Source organism: Diospyros lotus, chromosome 3 (assembly GCF_014633365.1).
Source record: "Diospyros lotus cultivar Yz01 chromosome 3, ASM1463336v1, whole genome shotgun sequence".
NCBI classification, from domain to species: Eukaryota; Viridiplantae; Streptophyta; class Magnoliopsida; order Ericales; family Ebenaceae; genus Diospyros; species Diospyros lotus.
This window is the reverse complement of record NC_068340.1, coordinates 2522199-2542695: the sequence shown is the minus strand read 5'-3', so window position 1 is coordinate 2542695 and position 20497 is coordinate 2522199. Positions and strand designations below refer to the sequence as shown.

General features: G+C 36.7%; 1 protein-coding gene across 3 annotated transcripts; it reads left to right on the top strand.

Annotated features, from left to right (window-relative positions):
• Positions 1 to 1032: 1032 nt before the first annotated feature.
• LOC127796743 (cyclin-C1-2-like) lies at positions 1033 to 19584 on the top strand. 3 transcript variants are annotated; one of them, XR_008022071.1, is made up of 10 exons: positions 1033 to 1203; positions 1333 to 1439; positions 2535 to 2574; positions 3375 to 3419; positions 15061 to 15179; positions 15303 to 15417; positions 15994 to 16038; positions 17303 to 17450; positions 18605 to 19137; positions 19215 to 19584. XR_008022071.1 is itself a non-coding variant. In XM_052329097.1 (9 exons), exons 1-9 carry the CDS (start codon positions 1172 to 1174, stop codon positions 18707 to 18709), a joined length of 756 nt encoding a protein of 251 aa, XP_052185057.1. In that variant the 5' UTR covers positions 1033 to 1171; the 3' UTR covers positions 18710 to 19584. The 3 variants fall into 3 exon arrangements, 2 of the variants coding, with proteins under 2 accessions (XP_052185057.1, XP_052185058.1); XM_052329097.1 differs by having other exon boundaries at positions 18605 to 19584; XM_052329098.1 differs by lacking the exon at positions 3375 to 3419 and having other exon boundaries at positions 18605 to 19584.
• Positions 19585 to 20497: the final 913 nt, after the last annotated feature.

The window sequence follows — 20497 nt, the reverse complement described above, 5'->3', positions numbered from 1 at the left end:
GCCATACTAAAGAGCATCATTACTAATTTGATCATCGAAGACTAAATAGAGAGACTTGATCTCGTCTCATCACCTTGTAGGTGTTATATTAAGATGGTGTATTTTTTTACAATTCTTAAAGTGTTAATCTTGAAGTCAAAATTTCGAGACAATCTATGATCATTAGTATATAAAATCATCATCTATATATTTCTAAGAATGTTTCCAAAAAAGACAATAGAGTGTTTGGCTTATTAATGTAAAAACAAAAAAAAATTAAAAAAAGTTTTAGAAGTTAAAAACCTAATAAAAGATATTGCTAGAAATATCTTACTTCATAAATGCTTATTTTGCTATCTCCCGTCTTATACTTGTCCTCTCCACTCACCGTTCGGATGCTGATACTACCTTAGAGAATAAGAACCAAAAATAAGACATAATAAATGTATCTTATATAAAAATAAAATATATTTATTAATAATTAAAATTAACTTTAAAATTAAGATTAAAAATTGTGAAATAATTATGAGTTAATATAAAAAAAAATTCGGCCAAATTCATATTTTTACTTTTTTTTCGTGTGATCATTTAAACTTTTTATTGTTTTAATTATACTCTTAAACTTAATTTTTGAATCAATTTAATTTTTATATTTTGACTTTTTTTTTAGTAATTTAAACTTTTCATTACTTCGATTACACCACTAAACTTGTATTTTTTAATTAATTTAATTTATGTATTTTTATATATAAAAAAAATAAAATAAGATGATAAAATACATCACACTATGTTCATATCAAAATACAAGAGATAAATTGATTCAAAAATATAGATTTAGAAGTGTAATTGAAATAATAAAAAATTTGAAAAGTTATATAAAAAAAATATTAAAATATAAGAGATTAAATTAATTTAAAATATAAAGATGAAATCGAAATATTAAAAAATTTACATAAATATATAAAAAAAATACATAAAAATAGGAAGACAAAAATATAGATTTTATCGTTAAAAGTCACTTACCTGAAAAAGTCGCAGTAACGTCAACGGGATGTCTCAAATCATGGCCCGACCCGAATAAGAGAAAATTCCGATTCCCTGCCGGGTCTCGCACTACAACCATAATCATATGGAGGTTCGGTGAATCGATCCAATTTCAACCGTTGCGAGAAAGAACTGGAAGGAGCCGGACATGGCTGCCAATTTCTGGACTTCATCGCACTAGTAAGTGGTTTGTTTTTAGGGTTTTATTTCCAATCTTATTAGGGTTTTATTAACATGTTTTGATTGAGCTTTCTTGATTGCTCCTTTCTTTTCTGTTTTTCTCCCCGAAATTGCATTGTGTTGACGCAGCAAACAGCTTCTGGACCAAGAAGAGGTGGATGTTGTGCACCCTCTTGACAGGGAAAAGGGCATCACTCTCGAAGATTTCAAGCTTATTAAGCTTCACATGACCAATTGTATTTCCTCTCTCTCTCTCTCTCTCTCTGTATATATTTATATGTATATAAAGTCACGCATTCAGAAACACGAATATTATGATGTTAAAGTTGCGCAATTTTTTTCACAAGGATTGTTATTAAGCTTGTTCTTGGAAAATTGTTTTTATATTAGCTGGAATTCTGGATTCTCGAGTATGAGAAAGAAGCTATTAAGCGGGCATACAGGGTGCATCAACATTAAGATTTGAAAACTTCCCATTTGCCCGACCTATTTACAATCCTAAATTGGGTCATCTGTAACAACTGAGTCTACATTTGTTCAAGGATTAATGTTATCTAGATTTATTGAAGGACTTGTTTTGCTCGGTTATTGGAGGACTTCTCATGTTTAAAATGTTTGCTTCACTAAAAACTCATGCTTTCATACAATAAAAGAAAAAAGAACCTCATGCTTACTATTGATTTGCTTGTGGCTTGATACCTTGTTTTCTGGAGGCAGTTAGATTGTTTTGAAAATAACTTGCTGCACTTGTGATTTTGTGGGGTATCCCTTCCTTTCTGATGTCATCAGTTTGAAAAGGTTGTTCTACATTTTGCCAGCAAAATTTGCATGCCGACCATACTGTAAAGTTTGAAATATCCTAACTTTTTACCATCCAATTGCAGCAGCAACAATAGTTTCTATAATTGCTTCAGATGATTTCTGTTGAATTGCAGCAGCAATAACATCCTTTTTGTACCTTATAGACACTTCTGTGCATGAATAGATACGCATGCTGAAGTGTTCATACATTTGCATGCAACTCGTCTTACAATCTTACTATTTTTTTCCATTTTTCTTATATGGCTAAAAACTTATAGGAATGTAGGAATTTGTTTTCTGAGACCTTTTCTTTCTGGTATACTTCCACTGGATTTTCTTAGTTGATAATGTTTCTTGGGGAAATGAAACTTCTTGAATACCAGCCCCTTTTTCATATAAAATAAAATTCTTGAACATTTGTTGTCTTTATGACAATTATATGAAATGCAGACTGACCTGCTTAAGTATCCATATATGCCAGTAACTTGTTTTGTACAAGCTGATTATCTGTATTTTACTTTTTTTCTCAGGCATTGGGAGGTTGGCTAATGGTGTGAAATTGAGGCAAAGGTTTGGCTTCATTTTCTGTTCTTTCATATTTTTTTTATAATATATAAGTTGTATATTCCTTCCAAGGAACAGGGAGAAAAAGAATATCAGTTAAACCGTTGGTTTCAGCTGGTCATCACAGTTTGAAGTAAGGTGTTTGATTGTTATTTTGCTATGAAGGTTAACAAGCTAGGATAAATCTGTTGTATTTCCCATTATTTTGTGAACTGCTTCATGTAAGGATTCATAAAATCTTTCAGGTTTTAGGGTTAAGGCATTTTAGCCTTTTGAATTGCTCAGTAAATCTTGAAAGTGTACTGTATGGCTATTAAATTGTTTGATGTCTCTTCTAGAACACCTTCAAACTTTCATTTCAAGTCATCTAAATGACTTCTGTAATCATTCATCTGGATATTTATTGAAAACAAAAAACCATCTTCAAGCTGTTTTGTCCTATAAGGAACTTGGTGGGAAACCCTTAAACATGACGTGGGGTCTAATAGCCTTATAGAAGATATGACCATGGATAGAGAGTTATTTCTTGAAAACAAAAAACCATCTTCAAGCAGTTTTGTCCTATAAGGAACTTAGTGGGAAACCCTTAAACATGACATGGGGTCTAATAGCCTTATAGAAGATAGGACCATGGATAGAGATGGTTGGAAATCTAGAATTTATGTATTCAACCTTCATATAGTGGGATTAAAGCTTGTGTTTGTTGTTGTATTTTTGTAATCACAACTATGATGTGTTGTGGAAAACTTTTTCTTGATCCTCATACAGTAATTGACGGATCTCTAATATGCTAGTCGATCTTTCAGGGTCGTAGCTACTGCCGTTACATACATGAGGCGGGTTTACACCAAGTACGTTGTACAGTTTCCTTCAGTAATGAACTTTGCTTGTGTCTGACTTGTTCATCATGTTTTGTGAAATTTGTAATATATATATATATATATATATATCTATATGCAATATATAGAATTCTTTCAGAACCTTTGCTTGTTTCATCTAAGAATTGTGTCTCAACTGTCGACATTCTGTTTAAACGAAAACATGCCTCTGGATATTCATTTTGAATTGACTATTTGAATCTGTAAAATTGAAATCAAACATCCTGTTCTTACTCAGCTAAATAAATAAATATCTGATTCAGTCTTTTTCATGATGTAGGCTTGGGATTTAAAATAAAACATTGAATTTTGATTGTCTCCTATAGTACCCATTTACTTAGTCAGATTCCCTTCCAAGATATTTTTTGTTAGAATAAAATATTATATTGTAATATTATTTAGTTGTATAATATAATTTAAGTTACTATATAATATAATATTATAATATTTATTATCATGTAATGTATAATATATAATAAAATGTTATATTGTATTATGATATAATAAGACTGGGAATGTTGGGTTTTGCTTTCTCTTGGGCAAATTTCAAGTGTCAAATTGCTTATGCTGCCCTCAACCATTCTTTCTAAACATATTCCAGGCTGTTCAGGAGAAAAGTCCCTTATTCCTTGTAGTGCTAGCATAGCCTTGTCATGAACCTAGGGTTTAGCCTGGGGTTGGATTGGGAATCGTAAGAATCTGATAGAAGTAAGATTAAGAACAAAATGATTGGAGAGGGAAATTGGACAGAAATGGGGGAAGAAATTAGAGAGAAATGAGGGAGAGTAGTAGAGAGAAACGAGAGGGAGATTGAAGAGAATTCTAGAGAGAGAATTGAGAATTTCATTCAATCAATTCAAGCATAAAATCCATCTAATTACAGTAGCCTTTTATAGAGGCATATTTGATTGCATAACCACCCCCATTCTTCTAACTAATTGTTAAAATATCTCCTAACAATTATCATAAGTCTATTACTATATTACCCTTTTAATGCTCCTTGGGTCATGACAATTCTCCCCTCTTTGAGAGAGTTCTTGTCCCCAAGAACTTGCAGCAAGTAGCCATTGCTTCATCCAATTCCCGCCTTCTCTATCTAATTTTTCTTTCTTTCTCCTTCTAGGCCTCTTCTTCTTCCTCATTCTTAAGTGTCCAAGATCAATCCCAGTCGTAATTTGGCCTAGAACTTCAATAGGAACAACTTGATAGAGTTAAAGTTCAATACACTCAACCTTCTACAATAGTTGTCCAATCAAAATTGGTCTCCACTTTAAGAACACAATCAGCCATTGGTTCATCCCACCCTGCAGTAGACAGCAACTTGGATTTTCCAGTAGAAGTAAAAACCAACATAGTAGCGAGAGTTTTGTTTCCTTCAGCAAAACCTTTGACTTCTTCAGCTATCTCCCTTAGCTTTCCTCCAGCTAGTGTTGTCTTCACCTTCTCGTTGCCTATATTAACCCAAAGTCAAGGGCGACTCAACTTGCTTCTAAACCAAAGTTCCATTGAAAGAATGTCTTTTCTCAACCTCCAGCTTTTTCCTTAATGCCGATCCAAGTTCATCAGCCTTAGAATCAGTTTCCGTAGATCCAATATAAGATTGTTCAGGTCCTAATTGTTCAATCAGACCTTCTTCAACTGCATGTGGACCTTCACAAGGATAGATGTTACATGCATTGCCATTCTTAACTCCAGTTTGTTTCATAATCAATTTATCTAATGGATCCAAGTTTTGTTCCTGTCATGAACCTAGGGTTCATAACAGGTTTAAGAAGTAATTGAGGAGGAGTTGAATTGGAGAAGAAATCAGAATTGAAAGAGAACTGAGAACATAATGTTTGGAGAGGGAAATGGGGCAGAAATAGGGGAAGAAATCAGTAGAAAGGGAGAAAGTAATAGAGAGAAACAAGAGGGAGAATTGGAGAGAAATATAGAGAGGAAAATAGAGATTCAATATCAATTTCAGCATGAAAAATCCCATCTGTTTACATAGCCTTATATAGGCATATTTGCTCCTAACTAACTGCATAACAACACCCATGTGCTTCTAACCAATTGCTAAAATATCTAAAATATCTTCTAACAACTATTATCAACCTATTACTATATTGCCCTTCTATAAATTCTTGGGTCATGACAATTCTCCCCTCCTTAAGAGAGTTCTTGTCCCTAAGAACTTGCAACAAGTAGTCATGACTCTTCATCCAATTCCAACCTTCTCTATTTGGTTCATCCTTCTTTCCTTCTTCCTCCTTCTAAGTCTCTTCTTCCTCATTTTTAGGTTCTCAATTGAAACAAAAATGATAATCATTGCAGACAAGGCTGCATCTTCCCCCAAAGAGTAACATACTATTTCCCTTGGGTTTGCAATAGCTATCAAATTAAGGTTGCTAGTACCCATAGTATGGGGATCCAATATAATGCCAAAACCTGTCAATGTGTCCACATCAAATGCATATAATGAATTTAGCCTCTCCATGTCGCAGGTAGCAGCTGAAATCTGCAGCCCTACAACAACAATAATAACAACAACATATCCAGCCTTTATCCCACTATGTGGGGTCGGCTACATGAATTCTAGACTTCCATGTATTTCTTTCTTTTGTCATATCCTCATTTAGATCCATATATTTCATATCAAATTTTAATGTCTCTTCCAAAGTCTTCTTGGGTCTACCTCTACCTCTTTTTGTGACTAATTGTTCCATTTCATCAACTCTCCTCACATGAGCGTCTCTTAGTCTCCTTCTCACATGACCAAACCATCTTAGTCTAGTCTCTCCCATCTTCTCCTCGATTGGCACTACTCCTACCTTATTACGAATAACTTCATTTCTAATTTTATCCTTTCTTGTATGTCCGCACATCCATCTTAACATCCTCATCTCCGCTACACTCATCTTTTGCTCATACTGGTATTTGACTGCCCAACATTCTGAGCCATACAACAAGACTGGTCTTATAGCTGTCCTATAAAATTTTCCTTTCAATTTTAATGGGATTTTACCATCACATAACACCCCCGATGCATTTCTCCATTTTAGCCAACCTGCCTTAATTCTATGTGCGACATCCTCGTGGATTTCTCCATCTTTTTGAATCACTGATCCCAAATATCGAAAATGGTCTTTTCTTTGTAAGATTCGGTCTTCTAATTTTATTATAACATCATCCACTCTTGCATTTTTACTAAATTTGCATTCCATATATTCTGTTTTCTTTCTACTTAATTTAAATCCCTTAGATTCTAAATTGTTTCTCCACAACTCAAGCTTAGTGTTCACTCCTTCTTTTGTTTCATCCACCAACACTATGTCGTCTGCAAATAGCATACACCATGGCACATCTGTCTGAATATCGTTAGTGAGTTCATCCATTACTAGGGCAAATAAGTATGGGCTTAATGCAGAACCTTGATGCAGTCCTATTGTAGTTGTAAATGGTTCAGTATCCCCTCCACATGTTCTGACCCTTGTCTCTACACTATGATACATGTCCTTAAGGGCTTGTATATAGGCTATTTTGACTCATTTCTTCTCTAAAACCCTCCATAATACTTCTCTAGGGACCCTATCATAGGCCTTTTCTAGATCTATAAACACCATATGTAGGTCCTTCTGATGATCTCGATACCTTTCCATTAGACGCCTCAATAAATATATAGCTTCCATTGTTGACCTACCAGGCATGAAACCAAACTGATTTTCTGACACCTTTGTTTCCTTTCTGAGCCTCTGCTCTATTACTCTCTCCCAGAGTTTCATGGTATGACTCATTAACTTAATTCCTCTATAATTTTCACAGTTTTGAACATCTCCTTTGTTCTTGTATATAGGAACTAAAGTACTCTTCCTCCACTCATCTGGCATCTTTTTTGATTTAAGGATGGCGTTAAATAGTTGCGTTAGCCAGGAGATGCCCTCTTCTCTCATGCATTTCCATGCTTCTATTGGTATATTATCTGGTCCCACTGCCTTATGATTTTTCATCTTTTTTAATGCTTGCCTTATTTCATTTGAACTTATGCGTCGATAGAATGTATAGCTCACATTCCCTTCGGAGTTACTAAGATGTCCCAACCTAACTCTTGTGTCACCACCATCATTGAATAATTTTGTGAAATACTCCTTCCATCTCTCCTTAATCGCTCCCTCATTTACTAAAACATTTTGATTGTCATCTTTTATGCATTTCACTTGATTTAAATACCGTGTTTTTCTTTCTCTTGCTTTAGCTAATTTATATATATCCCTTTCTCCATCTTTTGTATCAAGTTGTTTATATAGATTCTCATATGCTTTTGACCTTGCTTCACTAACAGCTCTTTTTGCTGCCTTTTTTGCTTCTTTATAGTTTTTTTGATTTTCTTCATTGTTGCATTGATATACCGCCTTATAGCAAGTTTTCTTATTTTTAATTTTCAATTGTACCTCTTCATTCCACCATCAAGACTCCTTAAGGTTAGGGGCTCTACCATTTGTCTCTCCAAGGACTACCTTTGCCGTGCTTCTCAGAGCATTAGCCATTTCTTTCCACATTTGGTTTGTTTGTCTTTCTCCATTCCATTCCCTTCTACCCCTTAATTTTTCTTTGAAGATTAGTTGTTTCTCCCCTTTTAAATTCCACCACCTGATTCTTGGATTTTGTTTTATGTGATTTTTTCTCTTCCAATTTCTTACTTGGACGTCAAGTACTAGAAGTCTATGTTGAGTAGTCAAACATTCTCCCGGTATTACCTTACAATTCCTACAACATAACCGATCCTCTTGTCTCATGAGGAAGTAATCTATTTGGGTGCTTGAGGTGATATTTTTATATGTGATTAAGTGTTCGTCCCGTTTTTTGAACCTAGTATTGGTTATAATGAGCCCATATGCCATAGCAAAATCTAGGATAGATTTACCCTCATTATTAATTTTCCCGAATCCATACCCTCCATGTACCTCTCTATATCCGTTTCCGTCTCTACCCACGTGCCCATTTAAGTCACCTCCTATAATCACTTTCTCTCCTCTTGGTATCATTTGTATGAGTCCCTCTAGGTCCTCCCAGAATTTTGCTTTTATCTCATCACCTAACCCCGCTTGTGGTGCATATGTACTAAAGATATTCATAGTCATTCTTCCTAGACTAATCTTCACCATAATAATCCTATCCCCTATTCTCTTTACATCCACTACCTCATCTATTAAGCTTTTATCCATAATAATCCTCACTCCATTTTTCGCTCGATCAGTTCCTGTGTACCATATTTTATATCCAGCTTCTGATAAAATTTTTGCTTTTTTCCCTACCCATCTCGTCTCTTGAAAGCACATAATATTAATTTTTCTCTTAATCATCACATCCACCACTTCCATAGCTTTGCCTGTTAATGTTCCTATGTTCCATGACCCAATCCTTAATTTATGATTTTGTTTTTGGCCTTGACTTTGGATTTGATTTTGTTTTTGGGCTTGACTTTGAATTTGATTTTGTTTTTGATTTTGGTTTTGGTTTTGGTTTTGATTTTGATTTTGATTTTGGACTAGCTTCTTTACTCACATCCGTCCAAGCAAATGCGGGAACCCTTGCTCATTTATCACTACATCCGGGCGTCGATGCAGCGGCCCTGGCTCACTTGTCACTACACGGGGGCAGTGTAGCGCGTCGCTATGAAGGGTTACGCCCACGCCCAAACGATTTTTCATAATTTGTCTAGAGTTCATGTTTTGGATCCGACTAAGTTTTACGTTGGCTGTCGGCTACCTAACACAACTCTCCTCCTTTATCTGGGCTTGGGACCGGCAGTGGATAACATCCCCAGGCGGAGTTTGAAATCTGCAGCCCTACAGCCTTCAAATGTCTATCATTCCGAAACTCACTCAACCAACCAGGGACCACATATGTTTCCCCCTTCTCATCATCTTCGCTGTGCGTTGTTTTGAATACAGAGGGTTGACTAACTGGTTCTCCGTCCATTTGTTCGTCCTTCAATGTAATAGACAAGCATTTAGATTTGCAAACTAGGGAAAGAACCAATACAGCAGGGGGAGTTTTGTTCCCTTTGAAAAAACCTTTGACTTCTTCAGCTGCCTCCTTTAGCTTTTCCCTAGCTACAACCGGCTTCAAGAATTCCTCACCACTTTGAATCTGCTGCTGGTGGATAAAACTACTATCAAGGTTATAATTCGCAAGAAACTTGCCTTGGCTGGAAGAGAAATCTGCAATCTGGCTTGACCCTTCATTTCTTTCCTGCCAGCCCTCATTCGGCACATTCAAGTGTATTAACTCTTGCCTTGGCTGCTCCATTTCAAGGAAGTCTTCTTTGTTAAAACTTCCGCGATAATCTTCGAAAAATTCAGCCGGAAAACAGTAATGATACTTCTTAGTTAGTATCATTGCAAACTCTTGCAATTGTTCGTGTAGCACCCGGCCAAATTCCTTACTTGATTCATGTACCACACTTCTTGTTCCCTTGTCAACTTGGCTGGACTCCTTCTCCAACTTCTTTTGCCGTGCATAAAGCTTTTGGCCAAACTCCCCTTGATATCTACCTCCAACTGAAATTGCAGCATCCTTCTGCTGCAAGTTAGGCTCCCATGGTCTCGTGCATGCTTTTCCTGTCATGGCAGAAATCTTACGAGTCGGACAAGCCACAGGCCAAGAACTTGAAGTGCTGTCCATCCTAAATCCCCACACTTCCCTTTTGTAACTGCCTCACCCAATCACCTCTAAAATTGATCTAATAAGTGGCAAATTGCAGCCATTATTATGCTTCAAGGTAAGTCTATTGTAACAGCAGAAAAAATTGCACACTTACAGCGACTTATTCGGCCTTCTAAAGTCCCCTAGGCCTACCTATTCTCTTGACTCGCCTGCTGTAATGATTCCCTATACCTGCTGGAATCCCCATCGGACTGACCTTATCCAACCACTCAATTGCACTTCCAAAATCCAAGCTCAACCATTAAGAAATTGTCGAGAGTCAAGTACTCCTTCCGCTTGTCGGAATTCCCCAGATCGCTGGAATTCACTATTGGAATTGCCTGGGTTGCTCGCCTCCCTTGTTCAATTGTGCTGCAACTAACAGAATTCTCCAGAATTGAGAATTTGATGGCTGCAGTATTTTATGAATTGGCTTCCAATTCCGCCAAATCTGCTTCGGCTTGCTGACCCACACTGCCCAGCCTCGAAAATAGCCGCAATCCACCAGCTCTTCTACTTCACAACAGTTGCCCAAGACAAGCAATCACCTCACCATAGTTAGCGATCTTCAATTCTCCAGCAAACTGAATAGCTAATAAGTGAACAGCTGAACAACAAACTAAACAACAGATCCGATTTCGCCTTCTGTCACCTTCGCAAATCAGTTGCTTCGCCTTCCTTGTTTGACAACCATGTCAACAACACTATCCCCAAAACCGATTGGAATTCTCTTAGCTCAATCATCGTTGAAGTCCTCCTCCCGAACTCCGAGCCTAATTGTTGTCCAGCAGACACCTTCTGAATCAGATCAGAAGCTCAATTTGTTCGCCATCAATCTCGATTTGCGATGGCCGCGACCCACCCAATCACCGTCCACTGGTTGCGACCACTAGCTTGGTCTTGTAATTTACCGGAATTGCTTCACTTTCGAAATTCAATCTGAGAGAGGCTCACCCATTCCGAATTTGCTACTGGATGTACTTCGCCTAACAACCAATGTGTACTCGCTTGGGTCACCGGAATTGGTTTCACCTTCACTTGCTAGTCCCAACCAATCGCAGAAATCACTGTCGATCACTATAGATCAACAACCTCCGGATTTGATCACTCACTCTGTGTCGCCTGCAAGTTGAAACGATATGTGATCGTCAGGCCCTACACCTTCTTCGTTTGGCTTCGTTACCGTCCTTCAAAATCGTCTCAATCAATTCTGAGGAACACCTCACTTGGTGACGATCCGTCCTTGGTTCCTTAGGAATCAAATCAGACTTGTTGGCCGATCGATTCTTTTGAAGCTCCTCGACAGTCACTCGTATCCCTAGAATTGCCGAATTCTGCAACTCATTCGCTTCCGCTAAGAGTCGCTCGAATTCGCTTCTAATGACTGTCTTGCTCTGCTTCGAATCTGGCTTGCTTACTTCAAATCTGATTGGACACTATTGATTTTCCAAAACCACAGCCAATGAATGACTGCTCTGATACCATTTGTCATGAACCTAGGGTTCATAATATGTTTAAGAAGTAATTGGGGAGGAGTTGAATTGGAGAAGAAATCAGAATTGAAAGAAAATTGAGAACAGAATGTTTGGAGAGGGAAATGGGGCAGAAATAGGGGAAGAAATCAGTAGAAAGGGAGAGAGTAATAGAGAGAAACGAGAGGGAGAATTGGAGAGAAATGTAGAGAGGAAAATAGAGATTCAATATCAATTTCAGCATGAAAAATTCCATCTGTTTACATAGCCTTATATAGGCATATTTGCTCCCAACTAACTGCATAACAACACCCATGTGCTTCTAACCAATTGCTAAAATATCTAAAATATTTTCTAACAACTATTATCAACCTATTACTATATTACCCTTCTATAGATTCTTGGGTCATGACAGTTCCAAAATCTAAGGAAAGGCTCCAACACCATGATCTGCACTGATGGATGGTCCTTCAGTCAGATTCGTCTGATCCCATGTTGTTCCATCAGCATCTCTCTCTCTCTATTTCTTCTTCAATGCTTCCAACATTAATTAATGGAGCTTGGCACTATTAGCAGCATGCTTGAGAGTCCTGGGCTGAAGCACCGTCACCATTGGTCTCAACTCTTCATTCAAGCCAATTATGAAGCTTGAAACGAAATAAGCCTCTGTTAAATAGGGGTTAAGATTGAGCATCAAAGCCATCAGTTCTTCAAACCTCAATTAGTACTCCTTCACTAACCCTATCTGCCTGATTTTGTTGAACTCTTCCACCACATTAGATAATCCCCAATCTCCAAATCTCTCCTTAGACTGCCCCATTTTAAGGGACTCCTCTTGGTTAGAAACTTCCGCGATAATCATCTAAAAGATTTTTTCTCGGTTTATCGAATAATTCAGCGAGAAAGATGGCGTTATACCTCTTAGTCAGCATCCTTACAAGCTTCTGCTGCTACTCTCGTAGTACACAACCTCATTCCACACACGATTCGTGTATCACTTTTCTTGTTTCCTTGTCCAATCGGTTGGACTCATTATCAAATTTCTTTTCCCCTATCTCGTGATTTTGGCCAAAATCTTCATGATTTTTTCCTCCAATCGAAAATATAGCCTCTTTCTGCTGTAATTGAGACCCCATTTGTTTCATGTGTGCCTTGCTCCCCATGGCCGACATCTCGTGAACATGACACTTCGAATACCAAGGGGTAAGGGTTCTGTACATACCGCTCTTCTTCAAACAAGTTAACCAAAATTCAAAATCAAAATCAACCTTTGTTTCCCTTGACTTGCAGCCTAGAATTCGATTGGAATCACCTCCTATGGAATCCTCTTCACTGATTCGCTGATATTAGTCGTTGGACTTTAATCACTGAAATTGATTGCCCCGACCTTTAACTCAGATCTATTGGAATTGTCGAAGTTCACTGAGATCTTCTTTGCACTTCCACTTCGCAAGATTACCAGATTTCACAACCGAGAGTCATAGAATTTTGCTCTGGAACTTGTTGTATGAGTCATCGAAAGCATTGTCGAAGCCTATTGGCCCAGTCGCCTTCAAATTTCCCAGCCTCTATTTCAGCCAACACTCCCCTCGTCTTGCGTCGGAATTAATTCCTAGATTCAACCGAAAATCACCTAGTTGTTTCTCTGTCTCAGACGCCAAACTTCACCAGAATAGTCAGAATTGCACACTGAAATTGCCTGAGCTGCTCGCTTCCCTTGATTAACTATAAGGATGTCAAGATGCGCAACCAAGAATTAACCTCCCGCCTTCTTGAATTGCAATTGTAGCAGCCAAAGTCCCTCGTTTCTGTCGCGGCTAAGGAATTTTGCACAATTTGAATTGAAAGCTCAGATTACTCTTGTGACTCGATCAGTCTCTACTTCCCTTAAATCGAATTGAAACCACAGTCGAGGCTAAATGGACCTACTACTGGAACCGAAATTCTTAGTCTAGAATCAACCTCTTGCTTCGCTTCCAAGTACACATCAACAGTTACCAGAATTCACCTTACTAAATCACACTCTTATCTAGTTCGCCTTCTGTTCTGACTGCGCATGCAACAACTAGATTTGGAACCCCAATTGAAATCACAGATCTTGTTTCACCTTCGAAATCGCGACAGCCAAAGCCAAGATTGATCGACTGCCTTGTTCACATGCATGCCTTTCTTCTCACTATCTCCTTTCGCTCAAAGTGAATTTAAGATCGTCGGTGTAGTCGCTACCCAATCATCAACCATTGGACCAATGGAGTCGCCTCAAGCCCTGCTGCCTCAATTGCATACTTCCTTTAAACTCTCCTGCCTGAGTCGCCTGAGTCGACAACAATTGCGCCTTATATCATCGGATTGCTTCACCCTCTGACGAACTCACGCCCCTTCAGGACGTCAATTACTATTGCGGACACCTGGTGGTCCGCTTAACTCTCCAATGGATTGTCGCTTCTCACAAATGACGTCCGTTCGCGTCCGCTTCTCACAAACGACGATCGTCCACTTCTCCAGCATGCTTGCTGGTCAACCCACCCCCATCCGAGTACAAGACTGCCGGCTCTGGTTAGAATCACCTTCTGATCCAAATGAGCCGCACACTACTGAGCCCCAATCGGATTCGCCTTCAAATTGGAGCCGCAACAAAAACAAAGCCAATGATGGTACTGCTCTAATACCAATTTGTTATGAACCTAGGGTTTAGCCTAAGGTTGGATTGAGAATTGGAAGGATCCAATAGAAGTAAGATCAAGAACATAATGATTAGAGAGGGAAATTGGACGGAAATGGGGGAAGAAATTAGAGAGAAATGAGGGAGAGTATCATAGAGAAACGAGAGGGAGATTGGAGAGAATTCTAAAGAGAGAAATGAGAATTTCATTCAATCAATTCAAGCATAAAATCCATTTGATTACAGTAGCCCTTTATATAGGCATATATGATTGCATAACCACCCCCATGCTTCTAACTAATTGCTAAAATATCTCCTAACAGTTATCATAAACCTATTACTATATTACCCTTTTAATGCTCCTTGGGTCATGACAAGCCTTTCCTGTGGTTATCCTGTTGGTTCATCTGTATGGCAAGTCATTGTTCAAGAGTTAAACTTATCAGCAAGTTCCTATGAGGATAACTTTATTGCAGAAATATCTTGAGCAAAGCAGATTTAGAGAATCGTATTGTTCCTCAAAGACATCTCACAATGTAAAAATTAATCTCAACTGGAATCTGAAGGAGATTTTATTAACTTCTGGCATGACCTTTATCTCCTGTAGCTAACTTTCCATATAATTTCTATGGGAACGTGAGAGGGTGTTTGTTAGGAAATTACTGTATATAGTCGTTTAGATGCTTGCAGTCTTCTGAAATTTATCTGTCATTCAAATTTTTAGAGGTTCTGTATTTCCATGTCTTACTGGATGATTCCTCTCTCTCTCTCTCTCTCTCTCTCTCTCTCTCAGGAAAAGTATGACTGAGTATGATCCGCGCCTGGTGGCTCCAACCTGCTTGTACTTGGCATCAAAAGCAGAAGAAAGCATGGTGCAGGCTAGAATTCTTGTATATTACATCAAAAAAATATGTAATACTTTCTATAATTGCTCCTGATGATAGATCAGCAGCTACTGAATTAACTGAATTAGAAAGGAAGAATATTCCATTTAGTATTGCAATCACTGAGAAATCTGCCATTTTCATTTTGCAGATTCAGATGAGAAGTATAAATATGACATCAAGGACATACTTGAGATGGAAATGAAGATTTTGGAAGCACTTAATTATTACTTAGTTGTGTTCCATCCTTACCATGCACTATCTCAGTATGTATTTCTTTCACATCTAATAGATCTGCATTTGGTATAAAGTGGTTCGACCATCTCAATCATGATCCATCTCTTCAAAAAATCAGTGCTAGGGATTGTGAGAAAACATTATTGGTAGCTGTTACCACATCTTAAGCCATTCTAGTGGTCATCATGTTCTGTTCCAACTCATTTAATTTATAAGCCTAAAATCCTAAACAATCCAGATTTTTTTGTGTGTTGGTCATTTTTAAAAAGTAATCTTAATCTCTTCTTACTGTGACATATTCATTAATTTGAGTATAGACAACACTAGGTATTTAGCTCCTCTTTATTCCTGTATTTATTTATTATTTTTATTTACTTGCAACTTCTGTAACTTCATCAAGAAGCTTTATCAGATTCTTGTATGATTCTTAGATGCCCAATGACAGGGAGAGAACAGTTAGACTGATTTCAAGCTTTCGTAGGCATCACTGGTGCTAATTAGCCACCTCAGCTTCATCTTTTCCCGTGTTCTTTTAATTTAACATTTGTTTTCAATCTCTCTCTCTCACGATTTTTCCTTTTTTTTTCTCCCACTCATTTTGGCAGGTTGCTTCAAGATGCCAGCATGAATGATACAAGTCATATATGTTGGTAAAACCCTGATTATACATACAGTGATTTTGCTGGTGGTTTCTGCCCTTTCATGTCTTCTTCTTCTTGTTGTGGGTGTGTCAAACTGATTGTGTATGAATTGTGTAATAATATAATGAAATCAAGAATTATGGGAGTGGATGATAGTACCGAAAGATAGAGCAACAAGACTACAAAGGAAGAGGGCAAAGTAAGAGCATTCCAATGGCAAGATATTCGATTTACCACCTCTTTTGGTTAGAGCCCATAATATATATAGTCAAATCCTTTTAGGACAAGGATAAATGAGACTGAACAAATGTGGACTTTTTTGTAGAAATGATCTCATGACCCATAAATTGTGGGTCCGTGACCAGCACCAAGTCTCTAGCAAGTACTGGTGCAAGGGGAATGATTACCCCTGTAAGAAGCTACTTGGAAGGATTGTCAGTAATTCTCCAAGCTAGGTCCTGATCTCAACCTTGAGGACAGGGTGGTTTTTGATGAGGGAAGGAATTATACAAGAAGGATCAGCATCAGAGACCACTGATGGGCCTACTGCTGAGCAAGTTCTACCATTTAGAAGTCCAGCTAGGTTGAGGAGGGCCTATGTTTGAGGTCACGCCATGTTTGGTTCTAGAAGAGATTGTCTCTCTCAAATATTACTAACAGCTGTTGAGTGGGAAGTTACGACTGTTAGGTCAAGTTGTTAGTTTGCTAGATTATTATTTACAACTTAGGCTCCATAACTGAGTCACCAATGTAATGAGAAGGTTATCCATCAATTCAAGTTTGTGGTTCTTCTTTCTACCTGTCTTTGAGATCAGATTGTTAGCTCATATTCATTGACCACTTGTGTTAGGGTGAGTGTTTACGGGCAAGAACTGTAATTTCTGTGCTTTTTATGCTAGACTGCTTTGCTTCTTGTGGAGCCCTTAACAAAATTATATAGGATAGATTTGCAAAATAGTTTGCAGTTAAAGACTTAATATCTAAAACTATCTATGTCTACTGAGCAGATACTTAAGTAATTGTTTTCCCCTAACGGAGAAGACTTCCTAGTTTTCTTTCCCTTTTTTTTTTTTTTTCCTTTTTTTTTGTGTGTTTCCTGTTTTATTTTTTCCTGTTCCTTTATCAGTTAAAAGTACTTAATAACTCTACTTGGATAAAGTCCTGGTTCGCTTTACTTTTAGAAGGCATTTTTTGGGACAATTTTTATCTACAAAGAATGGTTTATTTTACCCTAACGCTTGTTTATTTCATGATCAAAATTTGAACCTTACAGGGGAATTATCAATGACACATACAAGATGGATCTAATTCTCATACATCCTCCACACTTGATCACACTAGCTTGCATATATGTTGCAAGTGTGCTCCAAGATAAAGAAAGCACTGTCTGGTTTGAAGAGCTTCGAGTTGATATGAATGTGGTAGGTCTTTAAAGCTGAATTTTCTCCATGTCATACAATGAACATACAATATAAGACTGTTAAAATAAAAAAAACCATAATTTTTAGATGTCAAACATGCCATTCACATAAAAATAACTTGGAAAAAGAAAAGATACAAAAAGCAAATATATTACTTAGCAAAAGAATCAAAAAAGGCTAGAACAAACCAAGAATTTACACATATCATTATAACCAAGAAGTCATCCATCATCATCTAACACAAAGCCCCTAGAAATATATGCAAAAAAAATACACGTCCTAACCCCAATTGGAACCACCTTCTATGTTTTTGTTATCATCATCTTGATCTTCATTCACTCCATTTTCTTAATTCACATCTGATTTTGGTTAATCCAGTGAGACGTTAGCAACATCAAGTACCCTTACATCAAGTGAGTCAAGACTTTGGCAACCTCAAAGCACCCCTTCATCAAGAAGCTAGTCAAGACTATCTCCTACTGTATCCCACTTAATAAGCTTTTGGTATGTAGGGGGTACTCCTTGATAGAAAATGAGGTTGGAATGGATGAATCCTGAAAAAAAAAAAAAACTTTTGAATTGCATTTTGACCAGGAACGCTGAGTGTGACCAATTTTTTTATATGGATGTGTCCAGTGTAATGACACCATATCCAATAGAAAAAAACAAAATACTAAAATAATCTGGCACTCCAAGCAGCATGCATGAGATGCGTCCATTTTGTGCTGCAAAGTGTCCATGCTTTCAATTTGATATAATCTGATGACTCATTCACCCATTAGCAAACGTTTGCTGTTATTCCTTCAGGCCCTTTTGGATGTCTCACTAGGTTGTGCTATTGCATTTTCTGCTTATATCAGGAGTTCAAGTTCATGGCCTAGGAGCTCAATATGGTCCAGGATTTGTTTAACTTCTAAAATTTAGCAATATGATTGCATGTTTCTATAGTATTTTACCATAAGTGTCTAGGAAACATTCATAATGGCATACTATTTCATCATTTGAGATCCTATTCCTATAAATGAAGGCCCTTTCTTTCATGTGTGGATAGCATAAGCAGAAGTGGAGCTTAATAGCCTGCTATAAATTTCTCTGCTTCTGTTGAGGAGCGATGTATTTGCTTTCATCCTAAATCTTATTATGTATTTTGACAGGTGAAAAACATTGCGATGGAGATACTAGATTTCTATGACAGCCACCTAAAGATCGGAGACGAGAGGGTAAATGCTGCCATGAATAAGCTTCCTCCAAAACCATAGATTGTTGGCTCATCAGCTACTCTCTTTGTAAATACCTTGCATGGTAACATATTTACTGGGACTTGTGGTCTTATTATTGAGTAGCAACTTTCTTGTTGGCGGGCTACATTGATCGGTGCGCTCCAGGCAGGGTAGCTTTTGTTGTGAGATTACTGTGTGATATTCATGAGAAAAATGGCAGGCACTAACAATAGTTCATCAGAGTCCTCTTCAATGGGAAGTTGGAGTTGATCAGTCTGTAGCATGGCTTAAAATGTTTGGCTGTCAAAGCTTGTAGATATCTTCTTTGACAATAGGGTCCCTTGAGAACAGAACAATCTTCCATGGCATGTTAGGCCTTTTGTAAATCAGCAGATCTTAATGTAGCTTCAAGTATGTTAAAGAGTTACTAGCATTGACTTCTCTCTTGAATAGTTAGTTACTGGAAGGTGAGATGAGCATACTCATGTTCTGAAAGTTATTCTGACTTTGCTTTTAAAATTTTTGTGGAATTCTGATCTTCCAGATCATTTTCTCAAGGCAAAGTGGCTGTAGTTCTGTATCCATGCAGATGCAGATGGCAGAAAGAGAGAAGGGTGGCAACAACCCAGTCAACCGATTCAAATTAACTATATAGTCAAGGATGAAAAGGAAGAAACCAAACAGTCCCTGTCAAGGTGGTAGTTCAAGTGATTACTGATGGGGGTGGCAGAGTTTTTACCGTTGAGAATTTGAATTTTGGGGATGCACTTTCAATACCTCTTGTGGTTGAGTGGTATCTAGGTTATTCGGTCTACAAGTTTAATAAAGTGAGAAGTTGTAATGTTACTAAAAAAGCCTTAATATGGGAGCGTTACTTGAGAATAATAGAAGATTATTTGTAGATTGAATTTTTATATGGACGACTATGTTAGCATATTCTTGTATTTGTTGATGTCTCTTATCTTTTTAATTAGTAATCAAATTGTCTTATCAAGTTAATCATATTCTTAGAAGGAGACTAAAAAAGTGAATGCTAAAATTAAATTATTAAGGTTTAGAGTTAAGTGAGACTTGAATGTTAAATTATTATTAAAAATAAATAATAATTTTAATCAAAATTAATAATAATTCATAGTAAGCAAATCTATTATTATTTTTTTGAGAGAATTTGTGAAAGTATTTTTATTATATTAAAATTTTCAATGTGAAGTAATAACATGAAGGAAAGAATATATTAAAACTATAAAGTCAAAAAAGATAATAATTATTTTTTAAATATTAAAAATACTAAATATAAATTACTCAATAATAATAAAATAATGAGTCCAAATTGAATCAAAAAAGCCCATTTTGCCTTTGAAAGTCAAGTCTTGTGATGGCTCAACCTTCAATGCATCCCCCCAATTGGGCTTTTAGTCTTTGTGTTAGGAGAAGACCAATTAGACCTGCCATTTAAAAAAGTTATTATTTTTTTAAAAGGGTTTTGATCGTATTCAAAGACACCGATATTTTATATAATGTAAAAGATATCTTATATTACATAATATACTATTTATATTATATAATATACCATATATTTAATACGTAAAAAATATTCTTCACATGATACGACTATTGGTATGATTAGAGTACTGCAAAAATATATTTTTTAATTTATATATTTATATTTAAATATTTAATTTTTTTATTATTTTAATTATATGTTTGAATTATATAATTTTAATTCAATTATATTTTTAATTTTTTTAATTTAATTATATCTTTAAATCATACTTAATTTATTATCCTTAATGAATTTGTCGAATTGTATAATTTAATTAAAATTAT